The sequence below is a fragment of the Lithobates pipiens genome, unplaced genomic scaffold (genome assembly GCF_037356315.1).
Source record: "Lithobates pipiens isolate NorthernLeopardFrog02 unplaced genomic scaffold, aLitPip1_a1.2 Scaffold_8, whole genome shotgun sequence".
NCBI classification, from domain to species: Eukaryota; Metazoa; Chordata; class Amphibia; order Anura; family Ranidae; genus Lithobates; species Lithobates pipiens.
In genome coordinates, this window is record NW_027507903.1 from 277619438 (window position 1) to 277641523 (window position 22086).

Genomic DNA, 22086 nt, shown 5'->3' on the forward strand with positions numbered 1-22086 from the left:
CAAACTGCAGAATAATTTTTTTTTAACTTTGCAGCAGTACAAAAACATTCTGAAAAGAGGTGAACTATAACTGTTCAAGAAACTTTGCATTTGAATGTAAAAAAGTTAACATGTTAACATGCTCAGGGCTAAGGCTGGCTCTCTTTTGACAAAGGATGTTGCCTGCAGCAGAAAAGAGGCGCTCCGATGGAGTGGAGGTGCCTGGGATGCACAAGAAGGATTTTGCAAGTTTTGCCAAAGTAGGATATTTATCTCGGTTACCCTTCCACCATTTCAAAGGGTTTCCCTCCTTTGGAAGTGGCTTCTCACCAAAATAAGCCTGAACTTAATTTCGGACTTGTGTGTGAATATCCACCTCAAGTTGCCCCTCCTCCTCCTCACTGCTGTCCCCAGACTCAAGGAGTATGTCAAGTAGAGAATGAGATGCTGACACTGTAGATGTTGAAGGCTCAGCATCTCTAGTTACAGGCGACGTGGTGGTCATTTGCTGCTGCACCAGCATCTCCCTTCTTAAAGCAAGTGCCTCTGTCTGTACTTTTGCCTGCACGTTTATGATCTGTTCTGGCGATAAAAATTTTTGTCTTCTAAATCGTGGGTCCAGGACAGAGGAAAGAATTACGGTGTTTGGGAAGTGTTCAAGGATCCCCTTCCATCTGCTTTGAAGTTGGTCTGTTGCAGTAGCTTGGAAGCTCTTTAGTGGAGATGATTCATAAGAAGCACCTTCATTGGACCGCAACAGCCCCTTTACCAGTGCTGGCACAGATGATAGGGTGACATATTCTTGGCCACTCATGAATACAGTGCAGCATTCAAAGGGCTTAAGAGCAGTGGAAAGTTCTTCAAGAATACTCCACTTGTCTCGTTTTAAGTCCAGATAATGTTTGCCTCTTTGTGCAACTGATGGGTCAGACAGAGTTGCAGTTACCGACCACCTTTGTTCAATGAGTCGTTCGACCATATAGTAAGTGCTATTCCATCTTATGCTTACATCTTGAAGAAGCTTGTGCTCAGATGTACCCATTTGCTTTCGTTTCTCCTTCAATTTGCTGCTGGCTAGCTCACTTTTTTTTTAAATGTTCAACTAGTCCTCTTGCAGCACTAACGGCTCTCTCAATTCCAGAATTCTTTAACGCAGCACTGATCACCAGCTGCAAGGTGTGGCCAGTGCAGCGGATACTGGCCCAGCCATGCTTGTCCGCCAGGATATTTGCAGTAGCCACAATATTTGCTCCATTGTCATGCACAATGGCAATTATTTTCTGAGCCGGAATTTCAAATTTTTCAGTGACCTCCTTCAACCATTCTGCAATATTTGCTGCTGTATGTTTGTCTTCCAGAGGCATGGTAGTGAGGCAGATAGAAATCCTCTGCTATGTAGTGGCATGTAATGCCAAGGAAAGCCTCGGTCGCTATACTTGTCTATATGTCTGCAGTAATGGCAATTCTGCTTTGATTAGCGCTGATGGCATCCTTCACATTCTGAAATGTCTCCTGGTACTTTCTCTCCACTAGTTTGGTATAATGGGTTCTTGATGGTAAAGTATATCCAAGGTTCAGTACACTGATCATGCTTTTAAATTCTCGGTCTTCAACCATGGACAGTAGCCGCATGTCGGTGACTAGCATATTCATGACAGAATCTGTTATAACTGCTGATTGTTGAGGAGTGCACAGACGATTTTGCTGCACAAACTCGGTCATGGTGCGCTGTTTCTTTCTGCAAAGAAAAAGATAATATGTATGATTAGTATGCAGGAAAAGCCATTTCTGTGTAACTCACTCTATATATCATTTTGGGTTTAACTTACCGTCCCAATGTTTCGCCTTCCACTGTGAACCCCACGTGTTTCCGTTTCATGAGCTCGTTCATCGTTGTTGTGCTCCCGTGCCATGCAAGTTCCATTTTACGTTTAAGTTTGCAGGTGACCACCTTCTTTACAGCATTTAAATTAAAATGTTCCCATGCCTTAGATTTGGGTTGCACACCCTTTTCTGACGTCATTGTGTCAGCAGCATCCTCTGCCATTTTTATAATTTTTTTTTGCAACTAGAAGTTAAAAAAATAAAAAATAAAAAAATAAAAAAATAAAGTGCGGAGACGTGGTGTAATATTCTGTATGTATTGTACAGTTTTATAAAAAATAAGTGATTCTTCAATATTTCTATGCACTGTTATTCAACACCAATGACGGGGTGCTATTCCTCCCGGGGACACCAATGATGGGGCGCTATTCCTCCCACTGACAACAATGATGGGGCGCTATTCCTCCCACTGACAACAATGATGGGGCGCTATTCCTCCCACTGACACCAATGATGGGTCTCTATTCCTCCCACTGACACCAATGATGGTGCACTATTCCTCCCACTGACACCAATGATGGTGCGCTATTCCTCCCACTGACACCAATGATGGGGCGCTATTCCTCCCACTGATATCTATGATGGGGCGCTATTCCTCCCGGGGACACCAATGATGGGGCACTACCCCCCCCCATAAACACCAATGGGCCACCATTATTCCCCCCCCTAGAAATACCAATGTGGCTCTATCCCCCCCAAGAAACACCAATTGGCCCCTATTCCCCCCCTCTCCCTCCCAGGAACACCAATGGGGCACTATGACTATGACATCAAACCAATGATGATGGGGCACTGAATGTTGTACTGTGTGTGGTTTTTACTGTGGGTACTTTTAGCCGATAGCCGCTACCTTTTTTCACACTGTCACTGTGTGCAGCTCGGCTCAGTCTCCTCACAGGTTCTCGCACTCGCCTCTCTGTTCCATCGAGGCAGCAGCGGGTGGGGCTCAGAAGATCTGTGTGAATGACGTGACGTCAGCGAGGAGAGGCGCGCCACGGACGTGCAGCGGCGACTACGTACCTGGTCACAGAGAGCGGCGCCGAGGACACAGGAAGGATGACACAGGGCCGATTACATAGGAGGGGAGGATTTTTTTTTCCCCACCAACGGACAAGCGGAAGGTGTGGACCAACTAATCGATAATGAAAACAGTTGAGCAGCCCTAGGACAGTTATGACCTGAGCCCTTAACCTGGCTATAGGAGGTTCCAGGGTCTTTGTGAACACACACACGGTGCGGTGGCTAGACCGAATGGCAGAGTCGCAAACTGAAAATGATGATTTTCTACCTCAAAGCATAGAAATTTCTGATGAGCGGGAAACATTGGCACGTGGAGATATGTATCCTTGATATCGATCGGTGCCAAAAACTCCCCTCCTTGCAGGATGGAAAAAAAAAAAACCTTCGGATTGACTCCATGCGAAAGGACTGGATATTTTAGTGCCGGTTCAGATCTTTGAGATCTAGAATGGGTCTTAGCTCCCCGTTTGGTTTTAGAACCGTGAAAAGGTTTGAATAAAACACTGAACCCTGTTCCTCTAAGGGAACCTCTGATAACACCTCCTGGGATAAGAGATGATCCGGAGCTAGAAAGACTTTTTCTCTGGATCTCTGGGAACATTTGATCTTAGAAAGCAGACGGGAATTCTCAGAACTCTAGCTCTTAACCTAGAGAAATTGAGGAAGCCACCCATCTGTCTTGACATTGTTCCTGCCAGATCTTTGAAAATTTCAAAAGCCTACCCCCACCAGAGCGAGCAGGGGCGCCCCTTCATAAGGCGGTTTTAGCATTTTGTTTTGGGGGCTTTCTACCCCAAGTCCTTTTTTAGCCCTGGGACTGCCCGAGGTCTTCTTCTTGAGCTTGACGGTGGAGGCTGTCAAGACTGCCTAGAGGCAGATGCTCCTGGCACTGGAGAGGAAGCAAACTTAAAGGAGATCTTTTGTATATACTTATCTAGATCGTCTCCAAATAACCAATCACCAAGAAATGGGAAACTGGCCAAGAGCTTCTTACACGGTGCTTCGGCTGACCAACTTTTGAGCCACAGGACTCTGCATGTATGCACTAGTCATAGCATAAGCCGTGAGGCTTGAATGATAGAATCTTTCATAGCATCCACCGTAAAACATAGTACATCTGATAAACCAGCCCACTGCTGGGCCTGCTGATTAGGAAGAATCTTAAGTATCGCTACAAACTGATCCTTTATGGACTGAGATACACCAATTGCCGCAAGAACCGGCTGCGCTACTGAACTTGCCAGAGACATGTTCTTAAAAAGAAATTCCAACTTTTTATCTGTTGGATCCTTTAACATCTGCGCATTGTCTACCGGACAAGTGAGATTTATATTCACAGAGGCGATTGCAGCATCAATTGCTCCTGCATTGGATACAGTGTGGAAAACTTTTTTGGAGGAAAAAACTTCTTATCCGGGTGTTCCTATTCCAAATATATCAGCTTTTTAAGCCATGAATGGATAGGAAAAGCATCCCCAGATAGGGGAGGCTTTAGTGATCCCAAACCAGAGGTGGGCTCATCAATAGACTGCTACAGGCAGCAAAAAGTTTGAGCGAACCAATTTAGTAAGGGAGTGTACCAGCTAACTGTCTTGCAAGACTACTCCCTCCATATTAGGATCCTCGGAAGAGGAGATATTAGTATCTTCCAGATCTTTTGGAAGTCCTTCCTGATCCCCTGCCCCTTGTACCTCAGGATGGAGGGTCCTGAGCACTGGATGGGGATCTGCTACGTTTAGACCCACTATGGAGAGTGATCATAGCATCAATCTTCTTTACCAAACTAGAAATGGTAGAAGAAGAAAAAAAACCTCCTGTGTGATAGAGATAGATATAGATATAGATATATGGGGGCTGAAGTGTCCAGCGCTGCTGCAACACCAGTCTACCCTGACGGCTCACTCTGACCGGCCACATCACTCTCAGAGAGTGACATTCTTTTGGACATGGATTTAGGTTGTTGTAAAACAATCAAACCCCTAGAACCCTTTGAGGAATTTCTGGTCCCCCTTCCACTCATAGCCTGATGCACAAAGCAGAGGCACTACCAGAAAAAATGCACACACTGCTAGGCTATAGTCCAGCTATAAAATGCTGATATTAATGCCCAGCCTGAAGCAGTAATAATGTGTCAAGGGAAATGCCGTGTCAAACCTGAAGGAATGCCACCTCTTTGCTCTCGTCTCTCTCCACAGCCAGCAGCAGCACACAGTGAGCTTTTAAAAGCTTCCTCCCCGTGCACCTGGCGTCAGAGAATGCGAGCCCCCTTAGCCCCGCCCCCCACGTTGCCTACGGCCCCACCCCCATTTTTAAAAGGACAGGTTTTCCCACGCGAGCAGCGGGCTACAGGTACCTTCGGACCCAGAGCTAGCATGGCGGGGGGGTTGAAAAAAAGCTGCCGAGTGGCCGCTGCATTGCCCCCCTTTTTTTAAAAATGAATCCGGGCTCTTATATCCCCCGAGGGGGGGGAATCCCAGCATAGGGGGGGCCACAGGCGGGGAGACAAATCCCCCCTTTTTCTTACCAGAGGATCTTTTGCTTTGGCCAGAGAAGGAGGAAGTAATTGGCTCCTGACAGTGCCGTTTCAAGCAAGAGGTGGTGAATGCTCAATACAAGCCCCAGTGGTGACACATAGGCATGACATTATTTACTCATAGGAGACATTCATAAGGAAATTCAAAAATATTTCTTAGAAAACTCCACTTACCTTCCCGTCGCAGGGTTTTCTGTGGTAAACCAGACCCAATCTTTACCCTTCACAAGGGGCTCCATAAACCTTCAGGAGGAGGGGAACCTAGAGGTAACCCACAATCGTGGACCTGCAACAGCACCCTGCCAGCAAAACTTTAGGCCTTACGACCAAAAAAGTACTAGATCGCAGGGTCCAGCTCTCTAAAAAAAGAGAAGCATTCGCAGGCAAAACCTTGTTTCTTCGGATACAAGGCCTGGGTACCATTCAATTTGGCTCAAAATGGGACACTTTGAATGAATCCGGTCAGCATGGCTAGCCCCAGAAAGGATTGCTCCAATGAAGCTCAGCACAACACATCTTTACTCGTGATCAACACCTTAGACACTGGCGAAAAAACTGGAGATACCCCCAGTAGTGGGAGGGGTTATATAGGGAGTACACTTCTTGTCTTAGGATACACTATAAAAAAAGGGGGGGGGGTGAATACAGGGTTTTCTAAAAACCATACATAATAGCCGTTTATGATTCATAAATCAAACTAAAAAGGTAATTTAGTTAGGGTTTGAAGCCAATGTAGAATGGATCGTACAAGGCTGATCTTCAATTGTCAATTGTTCAATTGTCTGGTCACAATGTAAAATCATATATTCACTTCCACAATGGAGTTCAATTACTTATATTACTCTGCACAATCTTGAAGTTTGTAAAATTACTTTGTAACGATACCCACAAATTTACTGCTTTGATTTCTGACACATAATCACTATGCCCCGCCAGTAGGCATTGCTGTGTCACAGAATTCATAGATCCTGCCTTCTGAACTACGTGGGAGGTGCTTGGCAGGAGTTTCAGGAAGGGGAGCAAGTATGGTATTCAATTCTTGCAGGGAGCAAGGTACTATGGGATAAGTAATGCTTCTAAATTTAAAATAAACAGCAGAGGAAAAGCAGCAAAGCATGCAGGGAATCCAGGAAAATTGTGGAAAGAGGCGGCCAGCAGACAGGTGGTACTCACAATATAATTTTTTTTAAGCAAGCTTATATTGGATTGTCAATTGTTTGCATTGCGATTACAATTCTGCTGTGATAAAATGAAAGTGTATGCTGTGACCACAGAACTCCTTTATAAAAAAAACTTCCAAAAATACAAAAAACTGTAACCTGACCTGTTACTTTCTTAAAATACTGTACATATAAGAACCTACATACAGTATGTAACAAAATTGAGTACATCCTTCACATTTGTGTAAATATTTTATTCTCTCTTTTCATGTGAGAACACTGAAGAAGTGACACTTTGCTACAATGTAAAGTAAAGTAGTGAGTGTACAGCTTGTATAACAGTGCAAATTTTCTGTCTCCTCAAAATAACACAGCCATTAATGTCTAAACCACTGGAAACAGAAAGCGAGTACACCCCTAAGTGAAATTGTTCAAATTGGGTCCAAAATGTCAATATTTTGTGTGGCAACCATTATTTTCCAGCACTGCCTTAACCCTTTTGGGCACGGAGTCCTCTTCCACTCCTCCAAGATGACATCACGGAGCTGATGGATGTTAGAAACCTTGCGCTTCTCCACCTTCCATTTGAGGATACCCCACAGATGCTCAATAGGGTTTAGGTCTGGAGCCATCACCTTTACCCTCAGCTTCTTTAGCAAGACAGTAGTCTTGGGGGGTGTGTTTGGGGTCATTATGTTGGAATACTGCCCTGCGGAAGTCTCTGAAGGGAGGGGGGATCATGCTCTGCTTCAGTATGTCATAGTACATGTTGGCATTCATGGTTCCCTCAATGAACTGTAGCATCCCAGTGCCAGCAGCACTCATGCAGTCCCAGACCACAATACCCCCACCACCATGCTTGACTGTAGGCATACTTGTCTTTATTCCTCACCTGGTTGCTGCCGCACACGCTTGACACCATCTAAACCAAGTAAGTTTATCTTGGTCTCATCAGACCACAGGACATGGTTCTAGTAATCCATGTCCTTAGTCTGCTTGTCTTCAGCAAACTGTTTGCAGCCTCTCTTGTGCATCATCATTAGAAGAGGCTTCCTTCTGGGACAACAGCCATGCAGACCAATTTGATGCAGCATATAGTCTGATCACTGACAGGGTGACCGCCCCCCCCCCCCCCCCCATCCTTTCAACCTCTGCAGCACTGCTGGCAGCACTCATACATCTATTTTCCAAAGAAAGCCTAAGAATATAATGCTGAGCACGTGCACTCAACTTCTTTGATTGACCATGGCGAGGCCTGTTCTGAGTGGAACCTGTCCTGTTAAACTGATGTATGGTCTTGGCTTCAGGGTCTTGGTAATCTTCTTATACCCTAAGCCATCCTAACAATAGAGCAAAAATTCATTTTTTTTTTTCGGATCCTCAGAGTTCTTTGGCATGAGGTGCCATGTTGAACTTCCACTGCTCAGTATGAGAGAGTGAGAAAGATAACACCACATTAACACACCTGCTCCCTATTCACATGACACAGAGGAGGGAAAATGGCTAATTGGGCCCAGTTTGGACATTTTCACGAAGGGGTGTACTCACTTTTGTTGCCAACAGTTTAGACATTAATGGCTGTGTATTGAGTTACCGTAGCAAAGTGTAATTTCTTCAGTGTTGTCACATGAAAAGCTATAATAAAATATTTACAAAAACATGAGGGGTGTACTCACTTTTGGGAGATACTGTACATACTACTTTTTAGTTTATATAAAAAAAGGTCAAAGTGATAAAATAAAGCTACTGTGCGTCTTTTTCACACAGAAGGAACTAGCTATTTGCTTTACTGCGGCTTGTTGTAATTGCAGTGAAAGAAAGAAAATAAATCAACCATCACCTTGCCAAACACACCAATTACTTCTTCTATCTTGATGGACTGGCCGATGTTGCTTTCCGATGTTTATTGCACAGTGTGAATAAACCATCAGATACTGATTTGTAATTGTTTTGTTAGGCTGCACTACAGACAAACTAAAAGGAAACAAATGTGTTCGCTGAGCAGAAATGGTCCATTGCACTAATATAAATTGACTCAGTTTCCATCAATGACTCATTAATGCAGGTATCCCACAGCACAGAGAGAAAGTTGTATCCATTTAACAATCTGCCATTCTTTAGTTAATAGTTTGAAACTATAGAGGTCTAACTCGAGCATTCTAAGCACAATCAGCTGTGCTTTAGCTCATGTTACAGTTCTTCAGCCTTAGCATTTTTCAAGCTATAGCTTTGCAAAATGGATCAATATGTCACAAGAACATCAGCTTCCAACAGAACCACATTGAGAAAAAAAAAAAAAACGAAAAGAACTTAAACATTTTAAAAAGGGACACCATTTAATATATTCACAAATAAACCATGAGGGCAAAATGATGTCTCTAATATTCAATCTGACAATATGCTTCAAAAATGTATTACAGTATGTCTATTTATTACAAAAATTGGAATCTCTTTCCTCATTGTTTTAACAGTCTAATATAAATATCTGCAATAAATTAAAATGGGAATGAGGCAGGTCAAAGTGAGTGTGTGTGTGTGTGTGTGTGTGTGTGCCCCTACCTCACCATTATGTTATTCCATTTTGCAAGTTATTGCTAAAACTGTTGAGCTCTAATTCTTGGTGTCATTTATACAAGAGTGAAAGGAAATAAAAATAGAAAGAGCTTACCACAAACTCTACACATAGGTACGGTTAGATGGAAAAGCATATTGTGCTGCAAGGGTCACTTTAAACTACTTGCCAGCCAGTCACTTACCTACTACAGCACTGGAATTCAAAGTGGTCGTACCGCGATGATGCCTGCAGCTGCTACTGTTTTATCTAGAGCCAATGGTCAGCTGTCTAAAAGCAATCCTAGCAGCTAACTAGTTGCTAGATTGCTATTACAAACAGCAGGAGGGGACAGCTCCTCCCTCCTGCAGCTTTACCATAAATCTCCCAGTCCAACTGGGGGTTTTGATGGACCAGCCAGTGCTTCCGCCGCTTGATCGGAGAGCCGGATTGGCTTTGTTCAGCTCTGGGCTATGGTAACCTGAAAGCAATAGACAAACATCACTTCCTGTTTACCTGGATGTAATCAAAACCATTCAAACCCACCTTTCTTCACGTGATCAAATACTTTTAATGTCAGAGGAGGTATGCTGTCACAAAAGGAGCTTTACATTCCTTGTGACAGCAATAAAAGTGATCGGCATTTTTTTTTTTTTTTTTTTTTTTTTTTTTTTTAAAGGGATGTCCCTGTATGGGACATCCCAGAGCAATGCCACCTGAGGGGAGGGGACAAACAAAAGTAGCATTCAATCAAACCTGAGGACCTATACTGCCACCTGCAGTACACTGTGCCCAAAGACGATATGATGGATGTGCCTTCTCACATCCATCTGATAGAATCTAGTGAATGTATGGACTGAAGACCAGGTTGTGGCCTTGAAGATTTGAGCCATGGAGGCTTGGTGATGCACTGCCCACAAAGCACTAACAGCCGGGGTGGAGAGCGCTTTGATTAGAAAAAAGGTGGAACCTTCCTTTTAAAGCCATAAGCTTGAACAATTATGTGTCAAATACATTTGGCAATAGTGGATTTCGATGCTGCCTGTCCTTTCCTGGGACCTTCAGGCAACACAAACAAAACATCAGTTTTCCGAATCTGAGCAGTCACCTTCAAATATATTTTGACTGCTCTCACTACATCCAAAGAATGTAGTGACTTTTCTTTCTTAGAACAGAGTTCTAGAAAAAAAATAAAAAATAAAGGTAAAACAATATCCTGGTTTAGGTGAAAACTGGAAACCACCTTTGGCAGAAAGCTAGGATGAGGACCCAATACTATTCTATCCTTGTGAATGATTAAATATGGCTCTTTACAAGAAAGAGCCGCCAACTCCGATACCCTTCTTGCAGAAGAAATGGCTACCAGAAAAAACTAGCTTCCTTGTCAAAAGGACCAAAGAAATATGTTGTATGGGCTCAAATGGCTGTTTCTGTAATGCAGACAGACAGAACTAAAATTCAAGTCCCAAGGGTTCAGGGGTGCTCTAACCGTTGGATTAGACAAAGGGATGCGTAGCTGTCACTGTGTCAGAAAGATCAGGCAGGGTGGTCCCATCCCTATAGTGAATAGACAAAGATTCCCCCTTAATGGGACTTTAAATGGACCACCAATACCACCAAAGTTTAAAAAAAAAAAAAAAAAAAATTTCATTCATATAGCAAAACTTTAAAAGAGAAACTTCCAAGCACATAGTATCTCTAATAAAACACATATACATAGAGAACATGTATACAAAATAACTCTCAGAATGTCCCAAACCCAACCCATTTCCAGTCTCTGCGATTGCAGAACTTTCATCAGGGGTGTAGAGAGAAATATATCACAGCAATTCTTTCTAAAGATGTATGCAGCAGGAACATCAGATAACAACCAAACTGTATGGCCACACTTTTCAAAAGAGGTCCTGAATAGGATGATGCCGCCCAATAACATTCACACTGTTTAGTCAAACGAATTGTGTTGGTTACAGTCAGAGCCTCCCGGCTCCCTTATCTTTAAATGTTTGGGGACATCCCCATTGGGGCCCTTGAGCAAATGGCTGGTGGTTTATTGTAACATACCCCATTGTTTACTGGCTGACTCTTAAGGCAGCAGTATACACGGGACATTTCCCGTTTTGAATTTATCTGGGAGATCTGTTATTGGGCGGCATCATCCTATTCAGAACCTCTTTTGAAAAGTGTGGCCATACGGTTTGGTTGTTATCTAATGTGCCTAATGCATACATCTTTAGAAAGAATTGCTGTGATATATTTCTCTCTACACCTCTGATGAAAGTTCTGCAATCGCAGAGACTGGAAAACGGGTGACTAAAAAGGCAAGGCTAAAAACTGAAAACCGAGGTTTTTCTATTTAGAAGCGCAGATACTTCTGGTGAGCAGGTATTTCAGGTACATACAGGTATGCATACTTGATGTCGCTTGATGCCAGAAGTTCTCCTCCTTGTAGGATGGAGACTACTGATCAGATTGAATCCATGAAAAAAGAGCGAATTTTCAGGAACTGGTCTAGATCTTTGAGATCTAGAATGGGTCTGACATCCCCATTTGGTTTTGGCACTGTGAAAAGGTTTGACTAAAACCCCAACCCCTGCTCTTCCATGGGAACCACCATGATCACTTTTTGCGACAAAAGTCGGGTGTAACGCTAGAAAGAGACTTCTTTTTCTCTGGGTGTTTGGGGATATTTGACGAGGAAACGAGGAGACAGGAATTCTCAGAACTCTAGTTTGTAATCTAGAGCCATTGTGGAGATCACCCATCTGTCTCAAAATTCTTCCTGCCAGACCTTTGAAAACTGCAGAAGTTTTCCTGCCACTCAAGAGAGCGGGGCACCCCTTCATAAAGAGGCTTTAGCGTTCTGTCTTGTGGGTTTCCTCCCCCAGGATTTCTTTTGTCCCTGAGGTTTACCTCTTGAACCTGATGGTGGAGGCCGTTGTGACTGCCTGGAGGCTGATGCCCCTGGTACTGGATAAAGAGCCCGTTTAAATGAGGGACATTTACTCTTTTTCTTAACTGACAAAAGGGTGCTTTTCCCACTTGATTTTTTTTGGATATATTTGTCCAAATCCTCCCCAAACAGCTTTTCACAGCGGAAAGGAAATCCAGCCAGGAGCTTTTTATGTGGCACTTCGGAAAGAGGTTTGAAGAATACAATTTCTCTGCCAAAAAAAAAAACGCATAAGTCAATATGGCCACGCACAACCAAATAAAAACAGTGACTGGGCAAGGCTAAAAGTACATTGGGCTTGATTTACTTAAGGCAAACATACTGTGCACTTGCTCCAGAGATTAGTAAATGAGGTAAAGCTTCATTTTGCAAAGAATACTCTATTGCATGCAAGGAAAAGTAAAAACTGCATTTTTGCTTGGACATGATTGGATAGAAATCAGCAGAGCTTCCCCTAAGAACTAGAGCAAATGAGCTTGCGGTATATAAGTAAAGCAACCTCTGTGTGTAAACATAGGCAATATAATTGGGTTAAAAAAGGAAAACCAATAAAGCAACATAAATATAATAATTATAATTATAATAATTATATAATTATATTCAGATATTACAATACATAATTGCACATTGTGCTTTGCATTACTGCTCAAAGTTTGTTACATTTTACAGAAATAAACAAATGAACCACCAAGAAGAGTACCAGCCTGCACACGTCAAAGGATACTGTTTCTGCTCCAACACAACGAAGATACGGGATGTGATGTGCTGTGGGGATTGAATTGCTCTACCAGTGTCATGGATGACGAATCCCATATTTTAATATCATCACCAGCTGAAGCAAGTCTGATGCTGTCCTGCATGGTTATTCCTACATATGAAGGATAATAATGAGAACTATTAAATACAAATCCTGGAAAACTCTAGGATGACATGGAATTCATAGAAAGGCAATTTCCCTGCATTACTGCCTGCATAAATAAATAGTCACAGCATGTACTATTTCCTTGGGTCCAGCATGTTGTGGCTTTATGCAGCTCCATACCAACAGCAGATCTTGAAATCTAAATCACAACATGACAAGACTCCCCCAACCGCCATATAAGTAATCAAGTAAACATGCACCCAAAATGCTATAAGCCTCTTATGACTGGTCACTGTATTGTAGGTCAGTGCATCTTTTGTTCAGTGAAGTAAACACAGCAACAAACCCTGTAATGTAAGCAGACATCAAGCTTTTCCCCATTGCAGAACAGGGGTCCTCAGTAAAAGGCCCATACACGGTCAGAAAATCTGAAAATAAACTTCATCCGATGAACGATCTGACGATTATATGATCGTTAGTATGCTGCTTTTGACAGACAATTATGAATTTTCAGCAGACAAAAACTAGATGTGCAGGCTTGAAAATGTGTCTGATGTGACCACAACGTCTGATTTTCCTTTTATTAATATGGTTTACGGACAAAAAAAAAAAAAAAAAAAAAATCTGAAGAGCAAGACTAGGCATGCTCAGAAATGAAAGAACACAACAAAACAATTCAACACATTATGTCACTTCTGACATTGAAATCTGTCCGATTTTCTGATGGCGAGTACGCTCTTCACTTTCGATTTGAGACTAGCATCAAACAAAAAACTGACGAAAATTCGTCCAATAATCTGACCGTGTACAAGGCTTTAGAAACCAAATAGTTTGCATGTTCTTTCTGTGCTTGCATGGGTTTACTCTTATACTCCAAAGACACGTTGCTATGTTAATTGGCACTTTATCATTTCTCTCTTAGTTAAAGTGGTTGTAAACCCTTACAACACACTTTGACCTACATGTAAGCCTAGATTAAGGCTTACCTGCAGGTCCAAGAAATATCTCCTAAACCTATACGGTTTAGCAGATATTTGCCCGAAGGCAGGCGCACTGAGCGCGGCACCGTCAACAACGAAGATGCCGCGCGTGTTGGCTCCCGTGCGCATGCGCGGGAGTGACGTCATCGCGGCTTCGCCGAATGACAGCAGCGGAGCAGCGAGACCCCACCGAGAAGATGGATGCGCCGGACTACAGGGGACAGCGGTGACTTTGCTGGCTCCTGTGGCAGGTAAGTGACACATAATGGGCTACTATGCGATGCATAGTAGTCCATCATTATGCTTTACCTTTGCAGGGAATGAAAGAGGAAGTAAACTCATCAGGGTTTACTATCTCTTTAACCACTTCCCACCCGGCCAATGTACATATACGGCCGGGTGGGAGCCGCCTCCTTCTGACTGGACGTTCAGGAACGTCCTTCAGAAGGAGGGGGGAATCGCTCACGCGGGTGCCCGCACAGCGGCGCGATCCCGATGCGCTCGTGTCACCCAGACACGGCGCATCTCGAATCGGCAGGAGGGCTCTGCGATTGGCCCTCCTGATCACATGACGGCTGTGTCCAATCACAGCCTTCATGTGATCAAAACAAACAGTCGGTTGCTAGGTAATCAGCTCTCCTCTCCTCACACGGAAGTCGTCACTGAGGAGAGGAGAGCAGATCGCTGCAGCCGGCAGGTGATCAGTGAGTATGAGCTGTTTTTACAGCTTTTTACTAACTGATCACCAGTCTAGTGTAAACACACGTCCCCAAAACACACATGCCCCTAAATTAAAAAAAACATACATCCCACTAAAATCACATGTCCCAATGATTATCTGCACACACATGTACATGATCATTTGCGTACATATGTCCGTGATCACACAAACCAATTATTATACACTTAATGGAATTTTTTTTACCAAAAACATGTAGCAGAATACATTTTGGCTTAAATTTATGACAAAATTTGATTTTATTATATTTCTTTTAAAATAGAAAAAATAAAATATTGTTTTTTTTCCCCAAATTTCCACTTTTTTTTGTGCTTATATCGCAAAAAAATAAAAAACGGAGCTCTATTTGTGCAAACAAAATGATACAAATTTCATTTGGGTACAGTGTAGCATGACCGCGCAATTGTCATTGAAATTGCAAGAACGATGAAAGCTAAAAATTGGGCTGGGAAGGAAGGGGGCGAAAGTGCCCTGTATTGAAGTGGTTAAGTGTGCATGTCAGTTATGGACCTTAGAATGTGAGCTCCTTGAGGGCAGAGACGAATGTGCTGAGTAAATTGTTAGCACAATAGAAGGTATCTAATTTGGATACAGTGTTGCATAACTGAGTAATTGACAGCCATACATACAGTGTACCTTAGTAAGATGCCAGCTTCCCTCACATAGTGTAGGCCGCTAAGATGCCAGCATCCCCCACATAGTGTAGCCCACTAAGATGCCAGCATCCCTCACATAGTGTAGCCCACTAAGATGCCAGCATCCCTCACATAGTGTAGCCCACTAAGATGCCAGCATCCCTCACATAGTGTAGCCCACTAAGATGCCAGCATCCCTCACATAGTGTAGCCCACTAAGATGCCAGCATCCCTCACATAGTGTAGCCCACTAAGATGCCAGCATCCCCCACATAGTGTAGCCCACTAAGATGCCAGCATCCCCCACATAGTGTAGCCCACTAAGATGCCAGCATCCCCCACATAGTGTAGCCCACTAAGATGCCAGCATCCCCCACATAGTGTAGCCCACTAAGATGCCAGCATCCCCCACATAGTGTAGCCCACTAAGATGCCAGCATCCCCCACATAGTGTAGCCCACTAAGATGCCAGCATCCCTCACATAGTGTAGCCCACTAAGATGCCAGCATCCCTCACATAGTGTAGCCCACTAAGATGCCAGCATCCCTCACATAGTGTAGCCCACTAAGATGCCAGCATCCCTCACATAGTGTAGCCCACTAAGATGCCAGCATCCCTCACATAGTGTAGCCCACTAAGATGCCAGCATCCCTCACATAGTGTAGCCCACTAAGATGTCAGCATCCCTCACAGTGTAGCCCACTAAGATGCCAGCTTCCCCCGGTGTATCAGTGTGATGGCAGGCTCTATGTAAGCTCCCTGAAAGTCAGAAGCCATGTGTTAGTGTGCACAGAACACAACAGAAGTGTATGAGGAAGGTCAGCTCACACAGTAAACACAAGAGTGTCTCAGCTGCCATGCAACAAGCAGTCACACGGCTCCCTGGCACTGTGACACCAAACTTACAACTAAACTATTCAAACCTCCCGCCATGACAACTGCGTCCAGCTACCTCCCCCCTAGGGTACAGAAATGTTCCGGCTTTACGACTAACTAAGGACTGACAGACTACACAGGTGAGCTCTGAGACCCCCTCACCACCCCCTGTACATCCTCACCTTTCAACCGCTCTCTTCCCCCGCCTCCCCTAGGCTGCACTGAGGCCCCGAGGTGCGTCGTGACGTCATGCGACCCGTCTCCTTGCATCCCGCGCACTAACACAGGTTGCGTGCGCGGGCAGGTCAGCGCCGTGGACGCGCGGCTATCTCTAAGTTTAGTTTGTGGACGGAGTGGGGACGGGGACAAAAGTTTACAAGTGTTGGGGAAACGCGAAGTTTGATTGGTGGTGTAGTTTAGGTGAACCAATAGTTCGTTTGTTTGTGACAAATATGACACAAGTATGAGTTACTGTACTAGTTGAAGTATAACTAAAGGCATGGATAGAATGGATACAGCTTAGAGCACCTGTCAGGTTTTATTGCTATCTGTATATGGATATGGCACAAAATTCCAGGGTAAAAATGGGGTTAGGGTGGGCTGGTCTATGGGTAATAATTCGGCACAGAGAAAATGTTCTTAGTCATGGTTGCAGCTCCTCATTAACAAGCCTTGAAGCGATATTAAAGTCTTGTTTTTTTGTTTTATATTTTAATATTTTTATTGAAAGAATAACAAAGTCTAGAATGACCAGACATATTGCCAGAATGGAGTAAATTTTTCAAATTGTCAACATCACAATACAGAGAAATGCAAGGCATGGTTATAATACAGTGCCTTGCGGAAGTATTCGGCCCCCTTGAACTTTTCAATCTTTTGCCACATTTCAGGCTTCAAACATAAAGATATAACATTTTAATTTTTTCTGAAGAATCACCAACAAGTGGGACACAATTGTGAAGTGGAACGAAATCTATTGGATATTTTAAACTTTTTTAGCAAATAAAAAACTGAAAAGTGGTGCGTGCAAAATTATTCGGCCCCTTTACTTTCAGTGCAGCAAACTCACTCCAGAAGTTCAGCGAGGATCTCTGAATGATCCAATGTTGTCCTAAATGACTGATGGTGATAAATAGAATCCACCTGTGTGTAATCAAGTCTCTGTATAAATGCACCTGCTCTGTGATAGTCTCAGGGTTCTGTTGAAAGCGCAGAGAGCATCATGAAGACCAAGGAACACACCAGGCAGGTCCGTAATACTGTTGTGGAGAAGTTTAAAGCCGGATTTGGATACAAAAAGATTTCCCAAACTTTAAAAATCCCAAGGAGCACTGTGCAAGCGATCATTTTGAAATGGAAGGAGTATCAGACCACTGCAAATCTACCAAGACCTGGCCGTCCCTCTAAACTTTCAGCTCAGACAAGGAGAAGACTGATCAGAGATGCAGCCAAGAGGCCCATGGTCACTCTGGATGAACTGCAGAGAACTACAGCTGAGGTGGGAGAGTCTGTCCATAGGACAACAATCAGTCGTACACTGCACAAATCTGGCCTTTATGGAAGAGTGGCAAGAAGAAAGCCATTTCTCAAAGATATCCATAAAAAGTCTCGTCTAAAGTTTGCCAAAAGCCACCTGGGAGACACACCAAACATGTGGAAGAAGGTGCTCTGGTCAGATGAAACCAAAATCGAACTTTTTGCCCACAATGCAAAACGATATGTTTGCCGTAAAAGCAACACAGCTCATCACCCTCAACACACCATCCCCACTGTCAAACATGGTGGTGGCAGCATCATGGTTTGGGCCTGCTTTTCTTCAGCAGGGACAGGGAAGATGGTTGAAATTGAGGGGAAGATGGATGCAGCCAAATACAGGACCATTCTGGATGAAAACCTGTTGGAGTCTGCAAAAGACCTGAAACGGGGATGGAGATTTATCTTCCAACAAGACAATGATCCCAAACATACAGCAAAATCTACAAAGGAATGGTTCACAAATAAACGTATCCAGGTGTTAGAATGGCCAAGTCAAAGTCCAGACCTGAATCCAATCGAGAATCCGTGGAAAGAGCTGAAAGCTGCTGTTCACAAACGCTCTCCATCCAACCTCACTGAGCTCGAGCTGTTTTGCAAGGAATAATGGGCAAGAATTTCAGTCTCTCGATGTGCAAAACTGATAGAGACATACCCCAAGCAACTTGCAGCTGTAATCACAGCAAAAGGTGGCTCTACAAAGTATTAACGCAAGGGGGCCGAATAATTTTGCACGCCCCACTTTTCATTTTTTTATTAGTTTAAAAAGTTTCAAAAATCCAATAGATTTCATTCCACTTCACAATTGTGTCCCACTTGTTGGTGATTCTTCACAAAAAATAAAAATGTTATATCTTTATGATTGAAGCCTGAAATGTGGCAAAAGGTTGAAAGGTTCAAGGGGGGGCGTGGCCTGCTGTGAACGGCGTCGGACGTCCTTTCAGAGAGCTCTGGATACTCTGCATCTAATCCGCAGCCATCCTCGAATCTGATCGCCTTAACGGGCTTAAAAAACATACCAGCCGCATCAGCTTGGCCCACTGCAGAGTCCTGGGCTGATATTGCACTCCGATTTACTCCCTGGACTCTGTACTGCAGCCTTCAGACACCCACGGCCGCCGCCATCTTGAAGACCTGAGGCCTCCCGACAATCCACAGCCATCCTCCGCTGTGGATTGCTTACACGGCCGCAGAAATCACCCATCCGCTCTGCCCTATGGCTCGGAACGACTTTGGCCTCTTTCCATAGCCCGTGGACAGCGCGATCCGGCCTGCCGCGGATCCACGCCCACGCCGGCCGCCATCTTGCGGCCTACTCGACCTCCGGAACCACCGTGCTCGCCTGTTGGGACGGCCGGGAACCACCGCATCTGCGGCGGACGGCCATCGGGAGAGGTCCCTCTACACATTGAACCTCCCAGACCGGAGCCGCCTCTCGGCCATCAGAAACAGACTTCCCCTGGCCTGGTAAGTCCCCTGGGGGGTTACCCTTAGCCTTCCCTGCTTCTCTCTCCCTATCGGGTGGGTGCTGTCTCCCTGGGAGGTGAGTAGGCCGAGGCTAGAGGTGGCCCTGTTAACTGCCCCTGAATTTACACCAATACCAGCCTGCTGCAGCCCTTCTTCCCAGGAAAGGCCCTGGCTCCGGCCTACACTGGATGACGGTGGCCATCTTGCTATACCCAACCAAAAAAACTCTTCTTACTACAGCCTGCTGATGTGAGGGGAGAATGTAATTACTTGGCATTATCGGAAATCACTATATACCAAGGGCGCTTGTGAGCTAAGAGCCAGGATGGCCGCAAGCTAATGGCGCTTCTCCACCACCGACCACACCAGCTGTGATATAACCGCTCCTGCACATTAATCTGGGCTCGCTATATCCCGGCATCGAGACTGACATTATGGGGCGCAAATCAGGCACAGCGCGGAGCACCACAAAGAGACAAGCTGTGCGAGCTAGCCTTGAGGCCTTTCCACCGGACGGCCTGCTGAACTCACAGGCCTCAGACATGGACTTCACCCCTCCGTTGCTCACTGGTGAGCCCGAGGCCTGCTCAGATTCAGAAAGCATACCAGAAGTCCAGCAACCCTATGTAGTGCCTTCATTGCGGGATGCAGACCTGCTGTCTCGCTTTAAAACCATGCTGCAGGGGGAACTATCAGCAGCCACTTCCAAACTGGCCACGCATCTCACGAAGGAAATCCGTGAGCTGGGTAACCGTACAAATGCGCTGGAAGATAGAATGAAGGCTGCAGCAACGGTCATTGATCACCATGAGCCGGACTTGCAGGACATCCGCAGGAAGCTGGATGCAGCCCTCCTAAAATTAGAGGACTATGAGAACAGGTCTAGACGTGGGAACCTCCGGCTTAGGGGACTCCCTGAAACTATTGAGGACTTAACCTCCACTGCCACGGCCCTATTCCAGGAACTGGTCCCAGGCATCCCCATTGATCGCATGGAATTTGACCGGATCCACCGGGCCCTGGGGCCGAAGAAGGAGGGGGGCCCCCTCGGGACATTATCATCAAGTTCACGTACTACCGCACTAAGGAAACGCTCCTTAAGGCAGCACGGGGCAAGCCTGAACTCCGTTTCCAAGGCCACAAGTACCAGCTCTTTACTGATTTGGCCCCCTCCACAGTGCAAAAGAGACGACAACTGAAACCTTATACTTCAGCTCTGATGGAACGCCACATCAAATACACATGGGGCTTTCCTTTTCGCCTCGCTTTCACCTACCAGGGCCGGGGCTACACTGTACGCACCGTGGAGGAAGCCCAGGCGACTTTTGAAGCACTACATTTGCTCCCCTCTTTGGATGACCCCAGCCTCCGTGAGAGGGCTTCAGGTCCTAGGCCCCCCTCTGGGCGCTTGGGCCGTGTGTGGGAACCAGTCAGGAACCGGAAACGGCCCTCCCCTGATGCCCAGCCGCATGCCCGATCCCCCTATTCATATCCGGGATGACGACCACACGGGAGTGCCTGCCCATGATCCCTTGCTCTCTGCCCGGTTGCTTTCCCCGGACCTTTGAAGCACTGTTTGTTTCTGCCTGTGCTGGTTCTTGACTCATACCAGACGATGTGACCATGCTCTCCTGGCCCATGCCTCCCCCCCTTCCCTGTTTTTATTTTATACATTTATAGTTACTTTCAGTTTTTACTTATTATAAAGGCCTTATGCACCTTCACTTTAGACTTTAGGCTTTTGTCGGTGATCCAGCTCTACTAAGACTGCCTAGTTTTGCCCAAACTCCCCAGCTAACCTGGGGGCCTTCTCTCGGGACATAATATTTTTTTTATTATTATTTTTATTTTTATTTTAAGGGAGGAGAGGAAAGTGGGACCATACTCCTGGTGGGTTAGGGGCAGTCTGGGGGGCCGATTCTGGGGCTTAATGTATATAAAGTCTAATTTTCTATGTGCACTGGTTGGTTTCTGGACCCTAGGAACTATAAAGGGCTCTAATCCTTTAATCTTTCCATCTTTTACCCTGCCTTACCTCCTTCTCCCCACTCCCTCCTCTCCTCATCCATGCTCCCTCCCCGTATCCCTTCCACTCCCCTGCTCCCCACACCCTGCACCTCTCTTCCCCCCTTCCTGCCATTCCCTCCTCCCCCCTGCTCCCCCTCTTACTTCCCCATTCCTCTCCTCTTAATTCCCTTCCCTTACCACTCCCCCCTCCTATAAATTTTTTCCTTATTTTCTTTCTTTCCCTGATCCCCCCACTTCCTTCCTATCCTCCCTTCCTTGCTCGGGTCAAGCCATGGTTTATTTCAGGTCCACCCCCCCTTAAGGGGGCGGGTCATAATCAGCACTGGTGGCCTTCTGCCTAGGCCTTACGGGGTCCCCTCTTATTGTTGGACTCCTGGGGGCCTAACGGCGCTTCAGCGCCGGGGTCACGTTCGGTGACCGAGGTTCTGTTCTCCCCTCGGGCGCTTCCTGTGGGGTGGCGCCGGCTGGGGAGAACCTTTAATCCCATTGTTAGTTTTATCCACTGCTACCCGGTAGCAGTACTACGAGATGGGCTTAGCTCGTCTCGCCTGTTTTTGTTCTAGTTATAATTGCCCTTTGCAGGGGCGGTAATAAGGTAATAATGTAGTAATATTCTAGTAATATTGTAGTATTATTGCTGTTATTGCTGTTATGTTTTGCTATTTGCTAGCTTTGTGGTTGGTGGTAGAGCCACACCTTTTAGTGTCCTGTAGCAGGATGCAATGCCCACCAATTGTGGTGTTTATGTGTTTCACTTGTCTACTCTGTGTTTCCTTTTCTCTCTCTTTCTCTTTCTCCTTGTGTTTCCCTCCCTCCCACTCCCCTATTCGGGTTCGGATTGCCTCGCCATGGGACCAGGGTAAGTACGTACCTTGTTGGCCGCTCTAT

General features: G+C 45.2%; 1 protein-coding gene across 1 annotated transcript in view; it reads right to left on the reverse strand.

Moving 5' to 3' along the window:
• NEDD1 (NEDD1 gamma-tubulin ring complex targeting factor) overlaps positions 1 to 16461 on the reverse strand; it is a gene marked incomplete in the record, with an annotated part of 138295 nt that extends 121834 nt beyond the window's left edge. Inside the window, 2 exon segments of the mRNA XM_077472056.1 lie at positions 12802 to 12945; positions 16353 to 16461. Of these exon segments, the coding sequence (XP_077328182.1) occupies positions 12802 to 12945; positions 16353 to 16440 (232 nt within the window).
• Between the last annotated feature and the right edge of the window lie 5625 nt (positions 16462 to 22086).